Source organism: Elephas maximus, chromosome 18 (assembly GCF_024166365.1).
Source record: "Elephas maximus indicus isolate mEleMax1 chromosome 18, mEleMax1 primary haplotype, whole genome shotgun sequence".
NCBI classification, from domain to species: Eukaryota; Metazoa; Chordata; class Mammalia; order Proboscidea; family Elephantidae; genus Elephas; species Elephas maximus.
In genome coordinates, this window is record NC_064836.1 from 15,552,916 (window position 1) to 15,573,621 (window position 20,706).

General features: G+C 46.5%; 1 protein-coding gene across 1 annotated transcript in view; it reads right to left on the minus strand.

Moving 5' to 3' along the window:
* Positions 1-20,706, minus strand: part of RAB7B (RAB7B, member RAS oncogene family) — a 36,265-nt gene that overhangs the window by 9,583 nt on the left and 5,976 nt on the right. Inside the window, exons 2-5 of the mRNA XM_049858163.1 lie at positions 14,566-14,634; positions 13,902-14,028; positions 12,984-13,199; positions 1,078-1,203 (exon numbers count right to left, since the gene is read on the minus strand). Coding sequence (XP_049714120.1) covers positions 1,078-1,203; positions 12,984-13,199; positions 13,902-14,028; positions 14,566-14,618 — 522 coding nt within the window. The 5' untranslated portion in view covers positions 14,619-14,634. The remainder of the gene's footprint in view (positions 1-1,077; positions 1,204-12,983; positions 13,200-13,901; positions 14,029-14,565; positions 14,635-20,706) is intronic.

Sequence of the window (20,706 nt, forward strand, 5' to 3'; positions counted from 1 at the left end):
TTCTTCTGAGTTTCCAAACTCACATCTGAATGGCATTAAAACCCTGCCACTGCCTCCAGGGTCTTCCATAACTCCCTGTCTTCTCTCTGCTGCAGGCCCCATTTTCCAGCCCTACCCCACCACACAGTACTGTCTGTCACTCCGTGCATGACCGAATCCCTCCTGAGACCCTAGGTCCCCAGGGCCCTGCACAGTGCCAGGCTCATGTGACACTGGATACGTGCATTGAGCAATCATACCGAGGGGTCTACATCTATTCATCTTTTCTATTACAGGATGTCAGCAACTCCTGCAGGTTTGATAGTCCTCTTGGACAAATGCTTGGCACCATGGGCTTCTCTCCCACCAAAGAAAATGAGAGGGTTGAACTAAATCACCTCTTTTTGAGACCTCACTACATATCTCCCAGGGTAGGAGTTTCCTGGTTGGTGCTTGACTACTAACCTGAGGGTTGGTGATTCGAACCCACCCAGTAGCACTGCAGAAGAAAAGCCTGGTGATCTGCTTCTGTAAAGATTACAGCCAAGAAAACCCTATGGAGCAGTTCTGTTCTGTAACACATGGGTTGGAATTGACTCGATGGCAAGGGGGTTGGTTTGGGGTGAGTGCAGGACTCTGTGTTTTCAGAAAGTCCCATAAATGATTTTGCTAATCAGCCAGATTTCAGGACCACTGGCTCTATACTATAGTAGCCCTGGCAGTGCAGTGGTTAAAGCGATTGACTGCTAACCAGAAGGTTGGTGGTTTGAAACCACCAGAGGCTCTATGGGAGAAAGATGCGGCAGTCTGCTTCCGTTGAGGTTTACAGCCTCGGAAACCTATGGGCTGGCTATGTCTCAGAAGTGACTGGACAGCAGTGGGTTTGGTTTGGACTCTGTACTGTAAGGCGCCTTTATAGCTCTGGCATTCTGTGGTTCCAGAACTGGAGTACCATTGCTCCCATTCAGCAACTAATTAACTAAGACGATGAACAATCCTGTCTCACCCACGTCCCTACCTGTGCCTAATTTATTCCTCTTTGGGATCCTCATTTTGGTGGCAGTCCTCCTGGCAGGTACTGCTACCACAACCACTCACCCTGGACAGGGCCCGGCTGGCCAGCATCTCGAAGGCCTGCACCACATTGATGTCATTCTTGGCACTGACTTCAAAGTAGGGAATGTCCTTCTCTTTGCACCAGCCTTGGGCTACCTCCTGGGGCACCTGAATGAGGGGAAGAAATGATCATTGTTTCTATATCATCATTATCACCACCATTGTCACCACCAGCATCTCATCACTACCATCAGCATCATCCTCACACCCCCACCATCCCCACCGTCATCACTCACACTCTGACCACCATAACCATACCACTATTACCTCCACCACCATGTTACCACCATCACATCCCCACCATTATCACCATCCCCACCATCATCACTCACACTCTGACCACCATAACCATGTCACCATTACCTCCACCACCACCATGTTACCACATCACATCCCCACCATCATCACCAATCACTACGATCACCACCTTCCATGTGTCTGCAACTTTACACATATTACCTCTTAAATTCTCAACATAAGTCTGTGAGGTGGATTTTGTTAGCTCCATTTTACAGGTAAGGAAACTGAGGCCTGGAGAATTAAGAAATCAGCCCAGTGTGTACAAGGCTGAGCAGGAATTTGAACACAGGCCTGGCAGGATTAGGGCTCAGTGCTCTTTGCTGCCATCCTATGGCTAAAATGTGGAGCTTCATTCTCCCACTGGTTCCTTCTGCAGTCCCTTCAGGGAGGACTAGCCAGGGAGGGAGGCCCTTCCCCCATGCTGGCTGAGCAGGCCCCGCCCACTATGCAGAGACACAGCCCCTGCTGATACCTTCTCCCCCAGGGTAGAGTCCTAGGAACAGTTAGTAAGCCCGACTATGGACAGGAGTTAGAAATCCAAAATGGAAGAAAACGCTTGGCATTTCTCAAGCTGAAAGAACTGGAGAAAAAATTCAAGCCTCGAGTTGCAGTATTGAATGACCCAGGAAGCAGCAAAAGGTGGAAGGAATACACAGAGTCACTGTACCAAAAAGAATTGGCAGACATTCAACCATTTCAGGAGGCAGCGTATGATCAAGACCTGACAGTATTGAAGGAAGAAGTTCAAGCTACACCGAAGACACTGGCAAAAAACAAGGCTCTAGGAATTGACTCGACGGCACTGGGCTTTTTTTTTAGGAATTGATGGAATTGAAATGTTTCAACAAACAGATGCAGCTCTAGAAGAGCTCACTTGTCTATGCCGAGAAATTTGAAAGACAGCTACCTGGCCAACCAACTGGAAGAGATTCATATTTATGCCCATTCCAAAGAAAGGTGAGCCAACCAAATGTGGAAAGTATTGAACAATATCATTAATATCATCAACAAAACAAAACAAACCCAGTGCCGTTGAGTCGATTCCGACTCATAGCGACTCTATAGGACAGAGTGGAACTGCCCCATAGAGTGTCCAAGGAGTGTCTGGTGGATTCGAACTGCCGACCCTTGGTTATCAGCTGTAGTGCTTAACCACTATGCCACCAGGGTTTCCCATTAATATCATACGCAAGTAAAATTTTGTTGAAGATCATTCAGAAGTGGCTGCAGCAGTACATCCACAAGGAACTGCCAGAGCTTCAAGCCGGATTCAGAAGAGGATGTGGAAAAAGGGATATCATTGCTGATGTCAGATGGATCCTGGCTGAAAGCAGAGAATACCAGAAGGATGTTTACCTGAGTTTTATGTATTATGCAGATAACAATGGGATACAGCGTGATTTAAAATCAGGAAAGGTGTGCGTCAGGGTTGTGTCCCTTTACCATAGTTAATCTCTATGCTGAGCAAATAATATGAGAAACTAGACTATATGAAGAAGAACGAGGCATCAGAATTGAAGGAAAACTCATTAACAACCTGCGACATGCAGATGACACAACCTTGTTTGCTGAAAAGCAAAGAGGACTAGAAGCACTTACTGATGAAGATCAAAGACTACAGCCTTCAGTATGGAATACACCTTGACATAAAGAAAAAAAATCCTCACAACTGGACCAATAAGCAACACCATGATAAACGGAGAAAATACTGAAGTTGTCAAGGACTTCATTTTACTTGGGTCGATAATCAACACTCATGGAAGCAGCAGTCAAGAAATCAAACGATGCATCGCATTGGGCAAATCTACTATAAGAGGCCTCTTTAAAGTGCTAAAAAGCAAAGACGTCACCTTGAAGACTAAGGTGTGCCTGACCCAAGCCATGATATTTTCAATTGCATCATATGCATGGGAAAGCTGGACAATGAATAAGGAAGATGGAAGAAAAATTGATGCCTTTGAATTATGGTGTTGGCAAAGAATATTGAATAAACCAGGGACTGCCAGAAGAATGAACAAAACTGTCTTGGAAGAAGTACAGCCAGAATGCTCCTTAGAAGCATGGATGTCAAGACTTTGTCTCAAGTGCTTTGAAGATGATATCAGGAGGGACCAGCCCCTGGAGAAGGGCATCATGCTTGGTAAAGTAGAGGGTCATCGAAAAAGAGGAAGGCCCTCAATGAGTTGGACTGACACATGGCTGCAACAACGGGCTCGAAAATAGCAACGATTGTGAGGATGGTGCGGGACCAGGCAATGTTTCAGTCTGTTGTACATAGGGTCGCTATGAGTTGGAACCAACTCAACGGCACCTAACAATAATAACAACAATCTTTGCAAGAGCAGATCACCGGATCTTTCTCTGGTGTGACCACTGGGTGATTAAAACTGCCCACCTTTTGGTTAGCAGCTGATCACTTAACTGCTGTGCCACCTGGGTTCTTGACTGAAAGGATTAAATGAGGTAATATATGATAAAGTGTCTAACACAGTGGCTGGTCCATAAACCAAAAAAACTCAAACCTGTTGCCATCAAGTCTATTCCAAATAGAAGCAATCCATTGTTGTTTTTTATCACGATGTTTCTTATTCCAATTATGAGGGTTTTTGTTTTCTTTACATTTAAGTGTAATCCATACTGAAGGCTGTAGTCTTTGATCTTCATCGGTAAGTGCTCCTTCAAGTCCTCTTCACTTTCAGCAAGCAAGGTTGTGTCATCTGCACAACACAGGTTGTTAATGAGTCTTCCTCCAATCCTGATGCCCAGTTCTTCTTCATATAGTCCAGCTTCTTGTGTATTTGCTTAGCATACAGACTGAATAGGTATAGTGAAAGGATACAACCCTGATGCACACCTTTCCTGACTTTAAACCATGTAGTATCCCCTGGTTCTATTTGAAAGACTGCCTCTTGGTCTTTGTACAGGTTCCACGTGAGCACAATTAAGTGTTCTGGAATTCCCATTCTTTGAAATGTTATCGATATTTGTTATGATCCACACAGTCGAATGCTTTTGCATAGTCAACAAAACACAGGTAAACATCTTTCTGGTATTCTCTGCTTCCAGCCAAGATCTGTCTGACATTAGCAATGATATCCCTGGTTCCACGTCCACTTCTGAATCTGGCTTGAATTTCTGGCAGTTCCCTGTTGATGTACTGTTGCGACTGTTTTTGAATTATCTTCAGCAAAATTTTACTTGCCTGTGATATTAATGATATTGTTTGATAATTTCCACATTCTTTTGGATCACCATTCTTTGGAATGGGTTCAAATATTGATCTCTTCCAGTTGATTGTCGAGGTAGCTGTCTTCCAAATTTCTTGGCATAGACAAGTGACCGCTTCCAGTGTTGAATCTGTTTGTTGAAACATCTGAATTGGTATTCCATCAACTCTTGGAGCCAGTTTTTGCCAATGTCTTCACTGCAGTTTGGACTTCTTCCTCCAATGTCATCAGTTCTTGATCATATGATCATTACGGCTAGAAAACCCTATGGGGCAGTTCTGATCTGTCACATGGGATTGCAATGAGTGGACAACATAACATAAGGCAACAGCTTAGCAATTGTCCTCTCAGTAACCCTATGAGATGGATGTTATTAGCTCCACTTCATAGATTGAGGCTCAGAGAGCTACAGTGATTTGCCCCAGGTCAACAGCTAGGAAAAGGCAGAGCTTGGATGCAACTCTAACTCAATACTCCCATGGCTCTGAGCTGCTGCCTGCAGGGCACCGCTTAGGAACTGCATCTCTCACTGTACTGTGGGCTCCTTGAGCTCAGGGTCAGACCTTCTTAGCTCTTGGCCTGGCTCATAGGAGGCACTAAGAACAGGCTGATGAATGTGCACATGGCCATCACAGTTTGGGGAGGCTGAACTGGAAAATACTCTGGTGGTTCTCTGGGTCACTTTTAAAGACAGTTGGCACCACAGAGATTGATTTCTAGTTAATTCTTTTGGGGAGGGGGAAATGACAATATATTAAGCATTTCATGTCCCGGGTACTTTATAACCATTATTTCACTTTATTTAAGGAAAGCCGGGTCCTTCTCATGGAGAAGGTCCCTTCTGCTCTCTCCCAGCACCAGGGTGACCTCAGCCAGAGGGAGCCCAGAGGCTGCCCTCCCTACTATCTCCCCAACTCCTGTAATCTCTAGGAGTGTCTGTCTTATTGGGACTAAAGATGCCATCACTGTCCCCTGCCTCTTTGGTCCTTGTTTCCCTGGCCTCATGGGCAGTGGGGCCCAACGCCTCAAGGCCCCCTCTCCCAATGCCACTGTTGTCCACCAACATTAGGCCAGCACTGTGACACTCGCTACCTACAACAGGTGGGTGAGGACTGGGGCCAGTTAAGAAGTCTGCCCTTTGGGAAGCCCAGATGACACCCCTACCTTAGATCTCCAGGCTTTGCCTGGTCAGTCTCCCAGGAGCTGCTGAACTTGAGCAGACCAAGATAAAACCCCAGGTCCTGTTTTTGGCCTCTGGTCTCTAAGGTCCTTCTCCTTTTGTGGGTAGGGACCCCAGAATTTCCCAGAAATACTCCCTCCTATGGAGCATAGATGCCCAAGGCCTGGTGAACAACTGAGAAACCTCATAGCTTGGGGGAAGTCCTGAGCCATTTGGTGAAAGAATCGAGGATTATTAGTGCCCTCACTACCGGCTGTTGTGGAGTCAACCTCGACTTATGGTGACCCCAGGTGACCAGGGTAGAACTGTGCTTCATAGGGGTTTTAGTGGCTGATTTCTCAGAAGTAGGTCACCAGGCCTTTCTTCTGAGGCATCTCCGGGTGGCTTCGAACCTCTAGCCTTTCGGTTAGCAGCTGAGAGTGTTAAACCCTTTGCATCACCTGGGGACTCCATTGTCCTCACTAGTAATGTGCAAATAATAATCATAGAAATTAACACCTTATGCCTTGAGAGTTGAGCACCTGGATGTTACAGACCGTTAACGTGCTGGCTGCTGACTGAAAGGTTGGAGGTTCAAGTCTACCCAGAAACACCTCAGAAGAAAGCCCTGACAAGGTAATTCTGAAAGATCAGCTACTGAAAACCCCATGGAGCGTAGTTCCATTCTGACATACACGGGATCACCGTGAGTCAAAGTCAACTCGATGGCAACTGCCTTTTTGATTTTTTTATTTATACCTTGTCAGCATCTTAGCAAGGAGCCCCGATGATGCAGTAGCTAAGCACTTGGCTGCTAACCAAACGGTCAGCACTTTGAACCCGCCAGCCGCTCCATGGGAGGAAAATGTGGCAGTCTGCTTCCGTACTGATTTACAGCCTTGGAAACCCTATGGGGTAGTTCTACTCCGTCCTATAGGGTCCTTGAGTCGGAATCGACTTGACGGCAATGGGTTAGCATCTTAGAAGTTCAGAGGGCTTTGTACCTTTTAAAGTCCTTGAGGGCAAAGACTGACCTACACTTCTTACAGCTCCTTCCTGTTTTATATCCTGCTATTCACTCCTCTTCCTACCAGTTGCTGAGCATTTTCCTGGGCACATAGTTGGCACTCAGGAGTTATAGTGAACACTGAAGTAAGTGAAATGAAGTGACTCGGCTTCTCCAGGAGGCAAGGAGATTCTTTATAATCCGTGGCAGAAGCCCAGACTGGTGCCAAGACTTGCCCAAGGCCACCGGGGCCTGCTGGTCTTGGCTGTCCCTTTCCTACTATTGGGCAGTGACCTGACCTGCCTGGTGCCTGGTTATGCCTGGTCATTTTTCCCCATTGTGTCTCTTCATACGGAGTCCCTGGATGCCACAAACGGTTAAGCACTCAGTTACTAAACAAAAGCTTGGCAGTTAAAGACCAGCCAGAGGCACCTCGGAAGAAAGGCCTGACGATCCACTTCTGGAAATCAGTCATTGAATATCCAGCGGACTACAGTTCCACTCTGACACACCTGGGGTCTCCAAGAGTCCGAGGTGACTTCACAGCAGTTGGCTGGTATCTCTTTACACGGAATGGCTGGAGACAAACTCCAAAATATCCGTAGAGATCATGTTGCAAATACTCCCTTCACCTCAGTCATCCTCAGAAACCTCCTTAGGCTGCATTTTTCACTTTTCTCCTCCAATTCCAGCTACATTTTCATGATTTTTAAAATGGTCTTAGGTGCAGACTCTAGAAATAAACTCAGGGTGTAGTATATGGCAACATGGGAAGTAGGAAAATTTTGAAAGTGTTACTTTCATTCATTTCACTTTTGGTTGACAATCTACTATTGTCGTGGATTGAATTGTGTCTCCCCAAAATATGTGTCAACTTGCTTAGGCCATGATTCCCAATATTGTGTGGTTGTCCTCCATTTTGAGATTGTAATTTTATGTTAAAGAGGATTAGGGCAGGTCACTAAGGTCACATCCCTGATCCAATGTAAGGGGAGTTTCCCAGGAGTGAGGCCTGTACCACCTTTTATCTTGGTGGAGATAAAAGGAAAGCAAAACAAGCAGAGAGTGGGGACCTCATATACCAAGGCAGCAGTGCTGGGGGCAGACTGTGTCCTTTGGACCTGGTGTTCCTATGCAGAGGAGCTCCTAGTTCAGGGGCACATTGATCAGAAGGACCTTCCTCCAGAGCTGACAGAGCAAGAAAGCCTTCCCCTGGAGCTAACACCCTAAGTTTGGACTTCTAGCCTGCTGGACTGTGAGGAAATAAATTTCTTTGTTTAAAGCTATCCACCTGTGGTATTTCTGTTAGCAGCACTAGATGACTAAGACATTTTACTTTTCCTGTTACAGTTTTGTACATTCATCAGAGGCTAAGTGTTTGACAAAATTAGTCCAGTTTGCATTATCTATAATTATCTATAATGCTGTTTCATGTTATATGTATTTAAAATGATTAATTACATAAATATTAAAATTAGCATGTCAAATAAATTTGCAAAACCATTACCAAAAATAACAGCATTTTCAGAAAACATGATCTCAGCATTATGAATCAGTGGTAAGCTAGAAATTACCCATCTGAGCATAGAGCAAAGAATTTAAGTATTAGTGAACATAATTTTTGTAACATAGATACTGCAAGGCTGCTATTTCTAATAAGGTAATTTTATTTTGTCCATTATTACCTTCTGTAGCAGCAGTGGAGCCCCTGGGTGGTGTAAATGGTCAATGTGCTTTGCTGCTAACTGAAAGAGTGGCGGTTCAAGTCCACCCAGATGTGCCTCTGAAGAAAGGCCTGGTGACCTACTTGCAAAAGATCAGCCATTGAAAACCCAACGGAGCTCAGTTCTACTCTGACATGCATGAGGTTGCCATGAGTTGGAATTGACTCAATGGCAACTTTTTTCTTATTGGTAGCAGCAGTAAGGATTTTTTAAAAAGCTGTTAAGTCAGCTATTTCTGTAAACCCATTCCATCAGTATATTTTTAAACGTGCATGTTCTTTTTGTTAGCTGGGAAAAACTGCTGCACTTCCCCAGTCCACCCCTTAGAGACAACAAAGAGGAGGTTATCAATCGTCTCCAGGTACTAAGCTTGCTGTGTGCGTTAGAGGCATCGTTTCCTTTAGTCCTCAAATAACCTCATGAAGCCGGTGTTCTGGTCTTGATTTCACAGACGTGGAAGCTGGAGCTGGCTCAAGGACACACAACCAGTAAGTGGGGGAGAAGGCACCCTTTCACTGGCCCTCAGCTCCCTTCCACTCAACTCTGAGTAAGTGAGAACATGCCTTCTGCCTCACCCCCTCCAAGCCCCGAATGCACTGCCTCTCAGCTGTTGTTGTTGTGTGCCAAAGTTGAGTCGATTCTGACTCATAGTGACCCTATAGGGCAGGGTAGAACTGCTCCATAGCATTTCCTAGGCTGTAATCTTCACAGGAGCAGATCGCCAGGTCTTTTCTTCTGCATAGCTGCTCGTGGGTTTGAACCGCCCACCTTCCTCTTAACAGCCAAGCACTTAACCATGGTGCCACCAGGGATGCTACCTCTTAGCTAGCCTTCACCATTCGTTCACATGTGCGCAGGTACTGGCAGACCCTCTGCTAGGTCTGGGGCCAAAGATGGCTGTGCCCAAGCAGGCCATTTGAGGTCAGTCACTTCTCAGCCTCACCTCTTGGCTTGTTGATCCTGGGTTCCTGAATTAGATTTAAAGTCACTCTGCTCTCCCCCTCAGTCACCCCTCTCCACTCTCCTGTTCTCATTTCATTGTTGCTTAGTACTTCCTCACCTCTGTTTCTCCTTCTCTGCCTCCCTCCAGACCCTCTCCCTGGGCCTTCCTTGTTAAAAGACAGACTCCCCCAACCTCCCAGCCTCCAGGCTAGTCTCTTCACCTCCCTGTCTTGGCTGAGGCCTGGCTTTTCCTGGGGTCACCATTCTCCCTATCATTCTCTCCTATGGGAGCTATTTCCACAGCCCATTCCCCACAGATCCCGGAGAGGGGGTTGGGGCTTGCCTGGCACTTCATTGCTTCTTTCAACTCTTTTTTCCCTTCCTCTCTCTGTAAACAAAACTCATCCTCCCTGATGCTTGGATGGGGCCCCACCGCCCCCCTCCAGTCATCACCGTCACTTCTCATCATGCTAAACGCCCCCTCTTTCATGGAGGCCTTGGATCTGAGGAGGCTTCCTTTCCACCTCCTCACGCAGCCTCCACCTCTCTGTAGCCTCAGGATTCCTTCCTTTCTAACATTCTGAGTCTTCTCCGCAACAGCCACCTCCGTCTCCTAGGGCCAGACCCAGCATCTTGCCATCACCTGGCCTGTGCCCTCTCCAAAATCTTAAGACACAGACAGTGGGCTGGTGTCTGATATTCACCTAGTGTCATACACACACAATTTCCCACTCTGTGACCACAACCCCCTTTCCCTCCAATTCCCTCTGTCCTGCTCTTCAGCCTCTGACACCTCAGCCCTCTGGCCCTCCAATTCTTTCCTGGTCTCTCCTCTTTCTTTCATGGTTTCTCAGTGCCCTCACAGCTCTGTCCATCTGCAGTTCTTCTCTGGAGAAGCCTTAGTCTCAGATGTTTGTTCCTGACCCTTCCCCCATGCAGGAGTGTTGGAGAAAAACTCATACAGGCTCCAGCTCCAATTCAGGGTCTCCTCCTTCACCTGAGCCCTGAGTGTCACCCACGCATTCCTGTCCTGGTCTTTAATTAGCTCCATCACCCTTTTCTCTCAAGAATAGCTGGTAAAGCTTCATCATGATTTTAGTGTCCTACTTGGTTCCCTCCCTCTCCGCAGAGGATGGTGCCTCTCATTTCACTGAGAAAAAGGTAGGCTCCCAGTCTTGAACTCCCTTTACTTCCTACCCCAGGACCTGCAGACACATGAAACAGGATGCTAGAATGGAAGTCTTGACAGGGATACTACAATTCAGTACATGTCAGTTGTAAAGGGAGTTAGGAGACAGGCCATCCCCTGATTTTGCACATTTCCAAAGGTTCATGGCCAAGAACCTGTTAGATGACTCTAAAACCCATAGCAAGGACATCAAATGGTTGAAAAGGAGGATTACAGGTTTCACCTTCAACCAAAAGACAGCTTCAAGGAGGTCACTTGGAACAATTAACGTATATGTCCTCAGGTTTGGTGGACACAGTGGACTGGTGTCTGATATGCACAGTGGACCGGTGTCTGACATGCACAGTGGAATGGGGGTCTGACATGCACAGTGGGCCGGGCTCTGACACACACCTGAGGGATCTAAGGCAAAAGGCAATAGGGCAGAGAAAGAGAGCAGACTGTACTGGAACTACTCTTGCCCCTAAAGTGGAGCCAAATGTATGAGTTAGCCTGGTGGAAGAGACAAAGCGACAGGCAGCCTGGAGTTGCTGTAAATCCCATCAAGAGGACAGCCTGGAGGAAGGAGGTGACCCCAGTGGGGTAGGGTACCGCTGAAAAATTAAGAGCTGAGGAAGGAGAGGCCAACTGGAGGAAATCTTCCCAGTGGAGGCTTCTTAAGGACACAGTGGAGTGATCCCCAAAAGAAACAGCTTGAAACACCTGCCAGACCCAGAGAACGTGAAACTCTCTTATGAAAAAAAAAAAAAAAAAATGAAAGCACCAGTCAAATAAGAATTTTTCTGCTCTCTGACCTCTTCTTCAACCCTAACAGAGCCAGAAACCAGTTATCCAGATAAAGGGAGGAGGTATGGACACATAAGGCTGGCAATGTGATTCAAAGGACCATACTTTCCTTCGTAGACCACAGGATTCTCACCTGCAGCAGGTCCCAGTGGGAGAAAGGGAGATGCCTTGCCTAGCCTTTGAATGAACTTGGGAGTTTGATTATTATACAAGATTGGATATTTCTAATTAAAGAGTTGACATTGGGTTTGCAACCTGAAGTGGCCATAAAACTGATGACTCCTAGGTGTCTATTCCTGGCACAGACTTCTTCTTTGAAGTTTTATTCTCATCTATTCTAAAGTCTGCTGGACATCTTCAAGCAGCTGTTCCACAAGTTTCTTAAATTCAGCATGTCCAAACCAAACTCATTTCTCTCTGAACAGAAGACTCTCCTTTCTGTAAGTAGTAGCTTAGTTGGAAGCACCATCATCCATCCATCCATCCACCCATCCACCCATCCACCCATCCACCCATCCACCCATCCACCCATCCACCCATCCATCCACCCATCCATCCATCCACCCACCCACCCACCCATCCACCCATCCACCCATCCATCCATCCATCCCATCCATCCATCCATCCATCCAACCATCCACCCACCCACCCACCCATCCATCTATCTGTCCATCCATCCATTCATCCATCCATTCAATATACTTCATGGTGTCAAATGATGCCTCAGTTCTCCTGTCACTTTCTTTTATTTGCATCATTATGAAAATGTAGTTCAAACATGGTAATTTAGTTCACTACTGTTCTCTGTTTGAAACACTAAGAAAGCTCTTTTTGGTGTCACTTGGGCTTTCTTTATTTGGCACAAGAGTATCTTTTACAAATTAAATCTACTTCTAGTTTTCTCACTAGCAGGCTATGATTGAACAGCTGTAACTCAATGCCACTGTAATGGTAAACACACACAGCGGGGTCACTGGAATCCAGAGCTGACTAGCTATCAAGTGTTAGCCAGATGGTCTAGAATATTCTTGTGCTAATATAGTAAAAAAAACGATGATTATTTCTCCAGAAATCCTGTAGAGCATAGAATTTGTAAGTGTAGATTCTCTATCTGACCTAGGTAGAAATGCTGTTCTACAGGATAATTCAAAGTCCTCTGAGATCTGACCCCTGCCTATCTCTGATGCCTTAACTCCTCCACTCCCTGTCACTAGACAAAAATGGCTTCAGTTCTCAGCTCACATTACACTGTTTCTTGCTTTTGCTCATGCTATTTGTTCATCCTACCTCCTCTAGGAAGCCCTTTTTATATTCTGGGCTGGGGTAGAACCACTTCATTGTGGTCCTCAAATATCCAAGTCATGTCTTTATCATTGTATTTACAGTATTGTGTTAGAATTGTCTTTTAAAATGTTGGTCTCCACCACTAGGCTGTGAGATTCTAGAGGTAAGGGCTATGCCTGATTTAGCTCTGTTAGTATAGGACCTAACACAATGCCTGACATACAGTAGGTACTCATAATGTTTGTTGAATGAATGAATGAGTGCATGGTACCTGTCGGTCTGCCAGATCGATCTTGTTCCCCAGCACCACCATGGGGTAAGACTGTTCCATTGGGATGGTCTTGGCCAGAACGTCACCCCGCCAAGTATCCAAGGCTTCGAAGGACTCCAAGTCAGTGACATCAAAGGTCAGGATGCAGCCATCAGAGCCTTTGTAGAAGGTGGACACCATGGAGCGGAACCGTTCCTGACCACCGGTGTCCCAGATCTGAAGGGGAAGAGGAGCCACCCAAGGAGGCCATGATGAATGGCTGAAGGAAGGCCCAACTAGGTCACCTTTCATCAAAGCTCTCTTTTCTTGGTAAAAAGCCCTGGTGGTATGCATGTGGTCCTTTGAATACACGGGCATCTTGCATACACTATAACACCATTGCAGTAACATTTAACGCCCTGAGAGTACTTCATACCTAGTTCTCATTTTTCCCTGTACCATCAGGACAGGGACTGTTATTCCTATCTGACAGATTAGGAAGTTTGGACCTGGGGAGTGACTTGCTCAAGGTCACCTGCCAAATTTTCCAGGGAACACAAGACTAGGGGTGAGGTCTCTTAACTTCTGGATTAGTGCTCTACCCTCAGACTAGGGATTAGCTATTTTTTTTTTTTTCCAGAAAAGGACTAGATACTAAATATTTTAGACTTTGCAGGCAGTCTGTGTTGCAATTACTCAACTCTGCCATTGGAGTATGAAAGCAGCCATAGCAATAAGTAAAAAATTGGGTGTGGCTGTGTTCCAATAAAACTTTATTTATAAAAATAGGCTTGGGCTGCATTTGGCCCATGAGCTACAATTTGCCAACCCCTATTCTAGACCATCCTAACTACTGGTGCACATGGCTGTATCAGCGGCTGTATAGGGACTGTGCGGTGATTTCCAGGTGTATGTAATGCAGAAGGGAGGGCTGCTCACCTGTAGTTTCAAAGTTGTGTCATCTAGTATGATAACCTTGGAGAGGATGCTAGCCCCCAGCGTGGTCTGGTAGTCCTCGTAGAATGTCTTGTGCACATACTGGTGAAGCAGAGAGGTCTTTCCCACACTGAGGAAAGAAAACAAACAGATACATGTGAATATGTGTGTGCGTGCATTCATGCACACAACAATACACGCATACCATCCTCATACTCCTTCCATGCTCCTCTCACTGCTGCCTCTCCTGGAGATTCTGCACGTCTAATATTTGTGATCCATGGACCACACTTTGAGTAACAAGGAACTAGGGAGTGGTTTCTAGAAGTAGGGGCCAGTTAAAGTGAGCAGAGGGTTGGAGAGAGCTGAGTGTTCGCAGCCACAATCAGGTCTTCCTGAGGGTGTAAGTGGCAGGGGCCAGGTAGATGTCAATAAGAGACTTGCCTAACTCCCACATTAGTTACTGCAGAGCTGGGATCACAAACCATGTCTCCTGATGCCAACATTTCCCCCAAACAAGCTCCCTTCTTTGGGTGGAATGCCCTTGGCGGTGTCACCCTGAATCAGGAAGGGGCTCTTGGGAGGCGGGAACATATCCAGGAGGTCTCACCATCCTTGGACTGGAGGCTGCTTCCCAATCCCCAGCCCTGAGCTGAGCCTGGCTTACCCCAGGGCTCCAATGATGATGAGTTTCAGGTCCACTTTCTTGTTAGGATTCATGGAGGGGCCTCAGAGCCTGTGGAGAAACAGAAGTCATCACATGCTGGCCAGAGTCCCCTGTGGCCCTTGTCACTGAAGCTGGCCCCTGCCTTCCCCTTCTCAGATGTGTGGATCACTGTCCTCGGACTTGGGTGGCAGAGGGTGGGGCAACTGTTCTTCAAAAGAGGCAGATGACTCAGCAGCCCTCACATACTCTCTCCCTCTCTTCCCCTGGGAGCCCCACCAAGACTGGATGAGTGGTGACCCCATAGAGGAGGCACATCTCTCACCCTTGAGCTCCACCAACCCTGTCCTCTGAGGCAGCCTGGAGTGCCAAGAAGCTGGGCTGGGATTAAACAGAGGCCTCACAGACTGGCAAGCCTGGAGCCAGGGATGGAGGGCAGTGCAGAAGGGGAGATGGGAAGGCAGGACAAGGGCTCCATTGTCAAGAATGCCGTGAGGCTTTGGGTGGAAGAGCGCCCCTCTCCCCCGGCTAGAGGTGTTGCTGTGATTGCAGAATCAAAAGGCTCTTCTCTAATGCAGCTGGTGGGAGGGTTACTGGCTCATGGTTTCTGAAAAGCTACTTGGCACCGAGTGCTGAGGGCCTTAAAAACGTCCCTGTGTTTCACTTCTAGGAATTTGTCCTAAGGGAATAATCGAAAAGTGGGCAAGGCTTGTGTTCATGAATGTTTATTCACAGTACTGCTTAGCAACAATTAAAAAGTGGCTAAATAAATTATGAACGATTCCGCCGTCATTAAAATGCACTTTCTTTAGTATATTATGATGATATGGGAAAATGCTAATGGCATAGGGTCTAAAAGAGAAACGGGAGATGCTACACTGTACGTATAACACAGCCCCATATACTGAAGCGAATACACCTGAGAACGTGTGTGTACATTTCCTATGGGCTTTGATATGTTAATATATTTATATTATATTTCATACACACGCGCGCGCGCACACACACACAGATTGCGAGCCCTGGTGGCACAGTGGTAAAAGTGCTTGGCTGCTAACCAAAAGGTTGGCGGTTCGAATCCAGTAGTTGCCCCTCGAGAGAAAGATGTGGCAACTTGCTCCCGTAAAGTTTTACAGCCTGGGAAGCCCTATGAAGCACTTCTACTCTGTCCTATACGGTCATTAGGAGTTGGAATAGGCTAGACCACAATGGGTTGTATATATAAATAAACATATAAATACACAAACATATTACCCATATGTATATATATGTGTGTGTTTATTTATTTCTTTAAAGAAATTTTACAAATTTTACCAAAGAAAAGGAAAACTGCGGCGGGGAACTGTGCTGCAGTGGCTCTCTGGCTCCACCCTTACACGCGCACACACACATTCCCAACTCCCGGGTCTTTTATCCTTGGATGTACTGCGCATGCTGAGTAAACCTTGATCTGATTCTGCCCGGAAGAGGTCTCAAAGGCTGGCCAGCTTGTGTTTCCCCTGGTCCTGGGAGAAAGCTCTAAAATGGATGTCCTGAGGCCTGGCTCTAGATCTCGCTTGGCCACTGTGTGACCTTGGGACGGCTGCTTCTCCTCTCTTGAGTTTTGGCTTCCCAACTGGAGAATGAACCAGTTGGTCCCCCAAACACTTAAGGTCCTTTCTGGTTGAAAAATGCCTTACTTACTGGCCCCGGGCCACCAGGCCTTGCCTCAGGTGCCTAGTTAGCAAGAAGTTAAAATAGGAAATCCCCAGAGGCCTGGGATTATGAGCATCTCCTCCATGAGTCCTGGCATGGACCAAAGGTGGTTTTAGGCTCTGTTTGGAGCTGCTTGTCCTGGGAGCTAGAGTTGGTGGTGCTGGACCTCTTGCCATAACCCGAGAGGGCTGGGTTATTACGCGGGTGGCAGGTCTTCTCCAAGGTCCAGGCATTCATCCCATAAAGACTCCATGCAAAGCCCTGTGCTGGACACTGAGAGGGACATGAAGATGAAACAAATAGGACTCCACCCCAGGGAGTGGTCAGGGAGGAAGTACAGGGCAGAGCAGTTAGGCCAGAGAGAAAGGGTCCCAACAGAGACACAGAGGAAGTGCTGTGGGAATTCAGACTGGGGAGAAGCTGGCATCTGAACTGGGCCCTGAGGAAATGGACGCGTGGTTTGGAGTGATATTTCACAGAGCGAACAGAATGGCCAAAGGCCTGGGAACAGGTGAACGGAGAAGGTGGATGTTTTAGTTCTGGAAGGGTGAGGCAAAGAGTGTGTGGAGGGAGGACAGCCTGGAGAGCGAGCAGGATTAAGATGGGTTGTGATTATCAGACCAAGATCCTGGCATTCATTCGTTCACTCGGCAAACATTTCCCATGCTGCACACAAGCGGAGGAAGAGGATTCAAGTATTAATCTGGGCTGGGCGTGTGTGTCCCCGAGGAAGATGGCTCAGGAGCTCCTGAAAGGCCCTGGTGTCTAAGCACCAGTTACCACTTTGGAAGAGGAATGGTAGTGTTATGGACTGAATTAAGTTCCCTAAAAATATGTTAATATGTTAACTTCCTAATACAGAAATTATCAAACATCATTAATATCACAGGCAAGTAAAATTTTGCTGAAGATCATTCAAAAGTGGCTGCAGCAGTGTATCGACAGGGAACTGCCAGAGTTCAAGCCAAATTCAGAAGAGGACATGGAACCAGGGATATCACTGATGATGTCATATGGATCCTGGCTGAAAGCAGAGAATACCAGAAAGATGTTTACTTGGGTTTTATCGACTATGCAAAGCCATTCGACTGTGTGGATCATAACAAATTATGGATAACATTGCAAAGAATGGGAATTCCAGAACACTTAATTGTGCTCATGAGGAAACTGTACATAGATCAAGAGGCAGTCATTCGAACAGAACAAAGGGATACTGCGTGGTTTAAAGTTAGGAAAAGCGTGCATCAGGGTTGTATACTTTCACCATACTTATTCAGTCTGTATGCTGGATTATATGAAGAAGAACTGAGAAGCTGGACTCTGTGAAGAAGAACGGGGCATCAGGATTGGAGGAAGACTCATTAACAACCTGCATTATGCAGATGACACAACCTTGCTTGCTGAAAGTTGAAGAGAAATTGAAGCATTTACCAATGAAGATCAAAGACCACAGCCTTCAGTGTAGATTATACCTCAACATAAAGAAAACAAAAATCCTCACAACTGGACCAATAAGCAACATCACGATAAACGGAGAAAAGATTGAAGTTGTCAAGGATTTCATTCTATTTTGATCCACAATCAACACCCATTGAAGCAGCAGTCAAGAAATCAAAAGACGCATTGCATTGGGCAAATCCGTGGCAAAAGACCTCTTTAAAGTGTTAAAAAGCAAAGATGTCACCTTGAAGACTAAGGTGTTCCTGACCCAAGCCATGGTGCTGTCCATTGCCTCATATGCATGCAAAAGCTGGACAATGAATAAGGAGGACAGAAGAAGAAATGATACCTTTGAATTGTGGTGTTGGTGAAGAATATTGAATATACCGTGGACTGCCAAAAGAACGAACAAATCTGTCTTGGAAGAACTACAACCAGAGTGCTCCTTAGAAGCAAGGAATGGACATGTTATCAGGAGGGATCAGGCCCTGGAGAAGGACATCATGCTTGGTAAGGTGGAGGGCCAGTGAAAAAGAGGAAGACACTCAAAGAGATGGATTGACACGAGGCTGCAACAGTGGGCTCAAGCATGATAACGATTGTGAGGATGGAGCAGGACCGGGCAGTGTTTCATTCTGTTCTACATAGGGTTGCTATGAGTCAGAAGTGACTCGATGACACTTAACAACAACAAAAATACGTGTTGTCGGCCTCCACCAGACTGAGTCCAGTACAGCTAGATGGTGCCCAGCTACCACCACTGACTGCTCTGACAGGGATCACAATAGAGGGTCCCAGACAGAGCTGGAGAAAAATGTAGAACAAAATTCCAACTCACAAAAAAGAAAGAAAAAAAAAAGACCAGACTTATTAGCCTGACAGGGACTGAAGAAACCCCGAGAGTATGGCCCCCAGACACCCTTTTAGCTCAGTAATGAAGTCACTCCCAAGGTTCACCCTTCAGCCAAAGATTAGACAGACCCATAAAACAAAACAAGGCTTAAGGGGCAGACAGCCCAGGGGCAAGGACTAGAAGACAGGAGGGGACAGGAAAGCTGGTAATAGGGAACCCAAGGTCCAAAAGGGAGAGTGTTGACGTGTTGTGGGGTTGTTAACCAATGTCATAGAACAATATGTGTACTAACTGTTTAATGAGAAACTAGTTGTTCTGTAAACCTTCATCTAAAGTACAATAAAAAAAAGATATAAAAAACAAACGTAACAAAAAAAGCCTGTTGGGATCCTAGCCCCTGTGCCTGTGAATGTAATCTTGTTCGGAAATAGGGTTTTCCTCATTATGCTAATGAGAGCATAACAGTATAGGGTGTGTCCTAGGCCTAATCAGCTCTAAGTTACTTGGAGCAGTGCAGACACAGCGCAGACAGAGAGCCAAGTGAGCAGAAACGGGGGAAGACAGATGCCACTTGAAGATCACCAGGGAACCAAGGAATGCCTAGGCTCCAAAAGCTGAGAAATGGACCTTCCCTCAAAGCTGACACAGAGAAAGCCTTCCCCTAGAGTCAGCATCCTGAGTTCAGAGTCCTAGCCTCCTGAACTGTGAGAAAATACATTTCTGTGCTTTAAAGCCACCCACTTGTATTTCTGCTGCAGCAGCACTGGAGAACCGAGATGAGGAGCAATGGCGAGCACTCTCCTAAAGGCTTTGGTAGAGCTGACTTAGCTTGTCAAAAGCCAATGCAGTGCCTTGGAAAAAAACCCCAAACCAAACCCACTGCCATTGAGATGATTCTGACTCATAGCGACCCTATAGGACAGAGTAGAACTGCCCCGTAGAGTTTCCAAGGAGCGCCTGGCGGATTTGAACCCCCGACCTTTTGGTAAGCAGCCATAGCACTTAACCACTACACCACAAAGGGGTCATAAAAAAGGAGAAGCAGGGAGAAGCAAGAAAGGAGCCAGCGCTGGTTGAGCACCTGCCGTGAGGTGTGCATCCTGCCAGGTGCTCTGTAGAGCTCAGGTAATCCTCACACCAAGCCCTGGAGAGGAATGCAATGGAGGCGCTAAGAAGCTAAGTCACAGTAACTCACCCGTGGCCACACAGGTAGGAAACAAGCGAGGGTTTGAGCTAAGGCCAGGGACGCTCTGCTACATCAAATTGCCTCCTGTTCGCCTGCATTTGGACCCCTGGAATCTGTGTGCACAGAATCTAGGAAGCTGTGCTCAGGTCTGGTGACCTCAACAAAGCCTAGCAGAGTGGGAGGAGATTGAGAGGAAGACAGCCAAGGGACAAAGGTGTACGATGGGTGCTGAGAAAACCGGGGCTGCCGAAAAGGATCCGTTGTGTGAGTCCTGATCACCGGGATCAAGACTCCCCATGCTGAGGCCGAGAACAGTGTTCACATCCCTGATACGGTCATGCTGCAAGGCTGGGGTAAGTCTCACAGTATTAGCTAAGTTATTTGCGCTGGCTACTAACCGAAAGGTCGGCGGTTCTAATCCACCCAATGGCACCACAGGAGAAAGGTCTGGCGATTGCTCCCATAAGATTACAGCCATTGGAAACCCTGTAGAGTGCAGTTCTACTCTGACATAGATGGGGTCATCATGAGTCATGAATTGACTCCATGGCAACCGGTTTTTTATTATTATTATTTGCCTGGCCCTGGGCTGCGGGCTTTGCGAATGTGCAAATAAACAATATGCATACTGCTGTGAAGGTCAGGAAAGCTAATTCATTATTATAATACATTCAACACATACAATACATTATTATAATGCATTTACTGGCACAGGGGCTGCATGGGTGTGTGTTTGACACAGTGTAGCAAAGCTGGTGTGCTGATGAAGAGAAGGGGCAGCGCGGAAACGGTCTGTGACACATAAGGAGGGCTCCATAGCCACAATGTATAAAGCATTCTTACAGATAATGCAGGTCTTAATATAAAAATGGGCAAAGAATATGGATAAATAATTGCTGTGGATTGAACCGTGTCCCCTCAAAATATGTGTTGAAATCCCAACCCCTGTACCTATAAATGTGACCCTGTT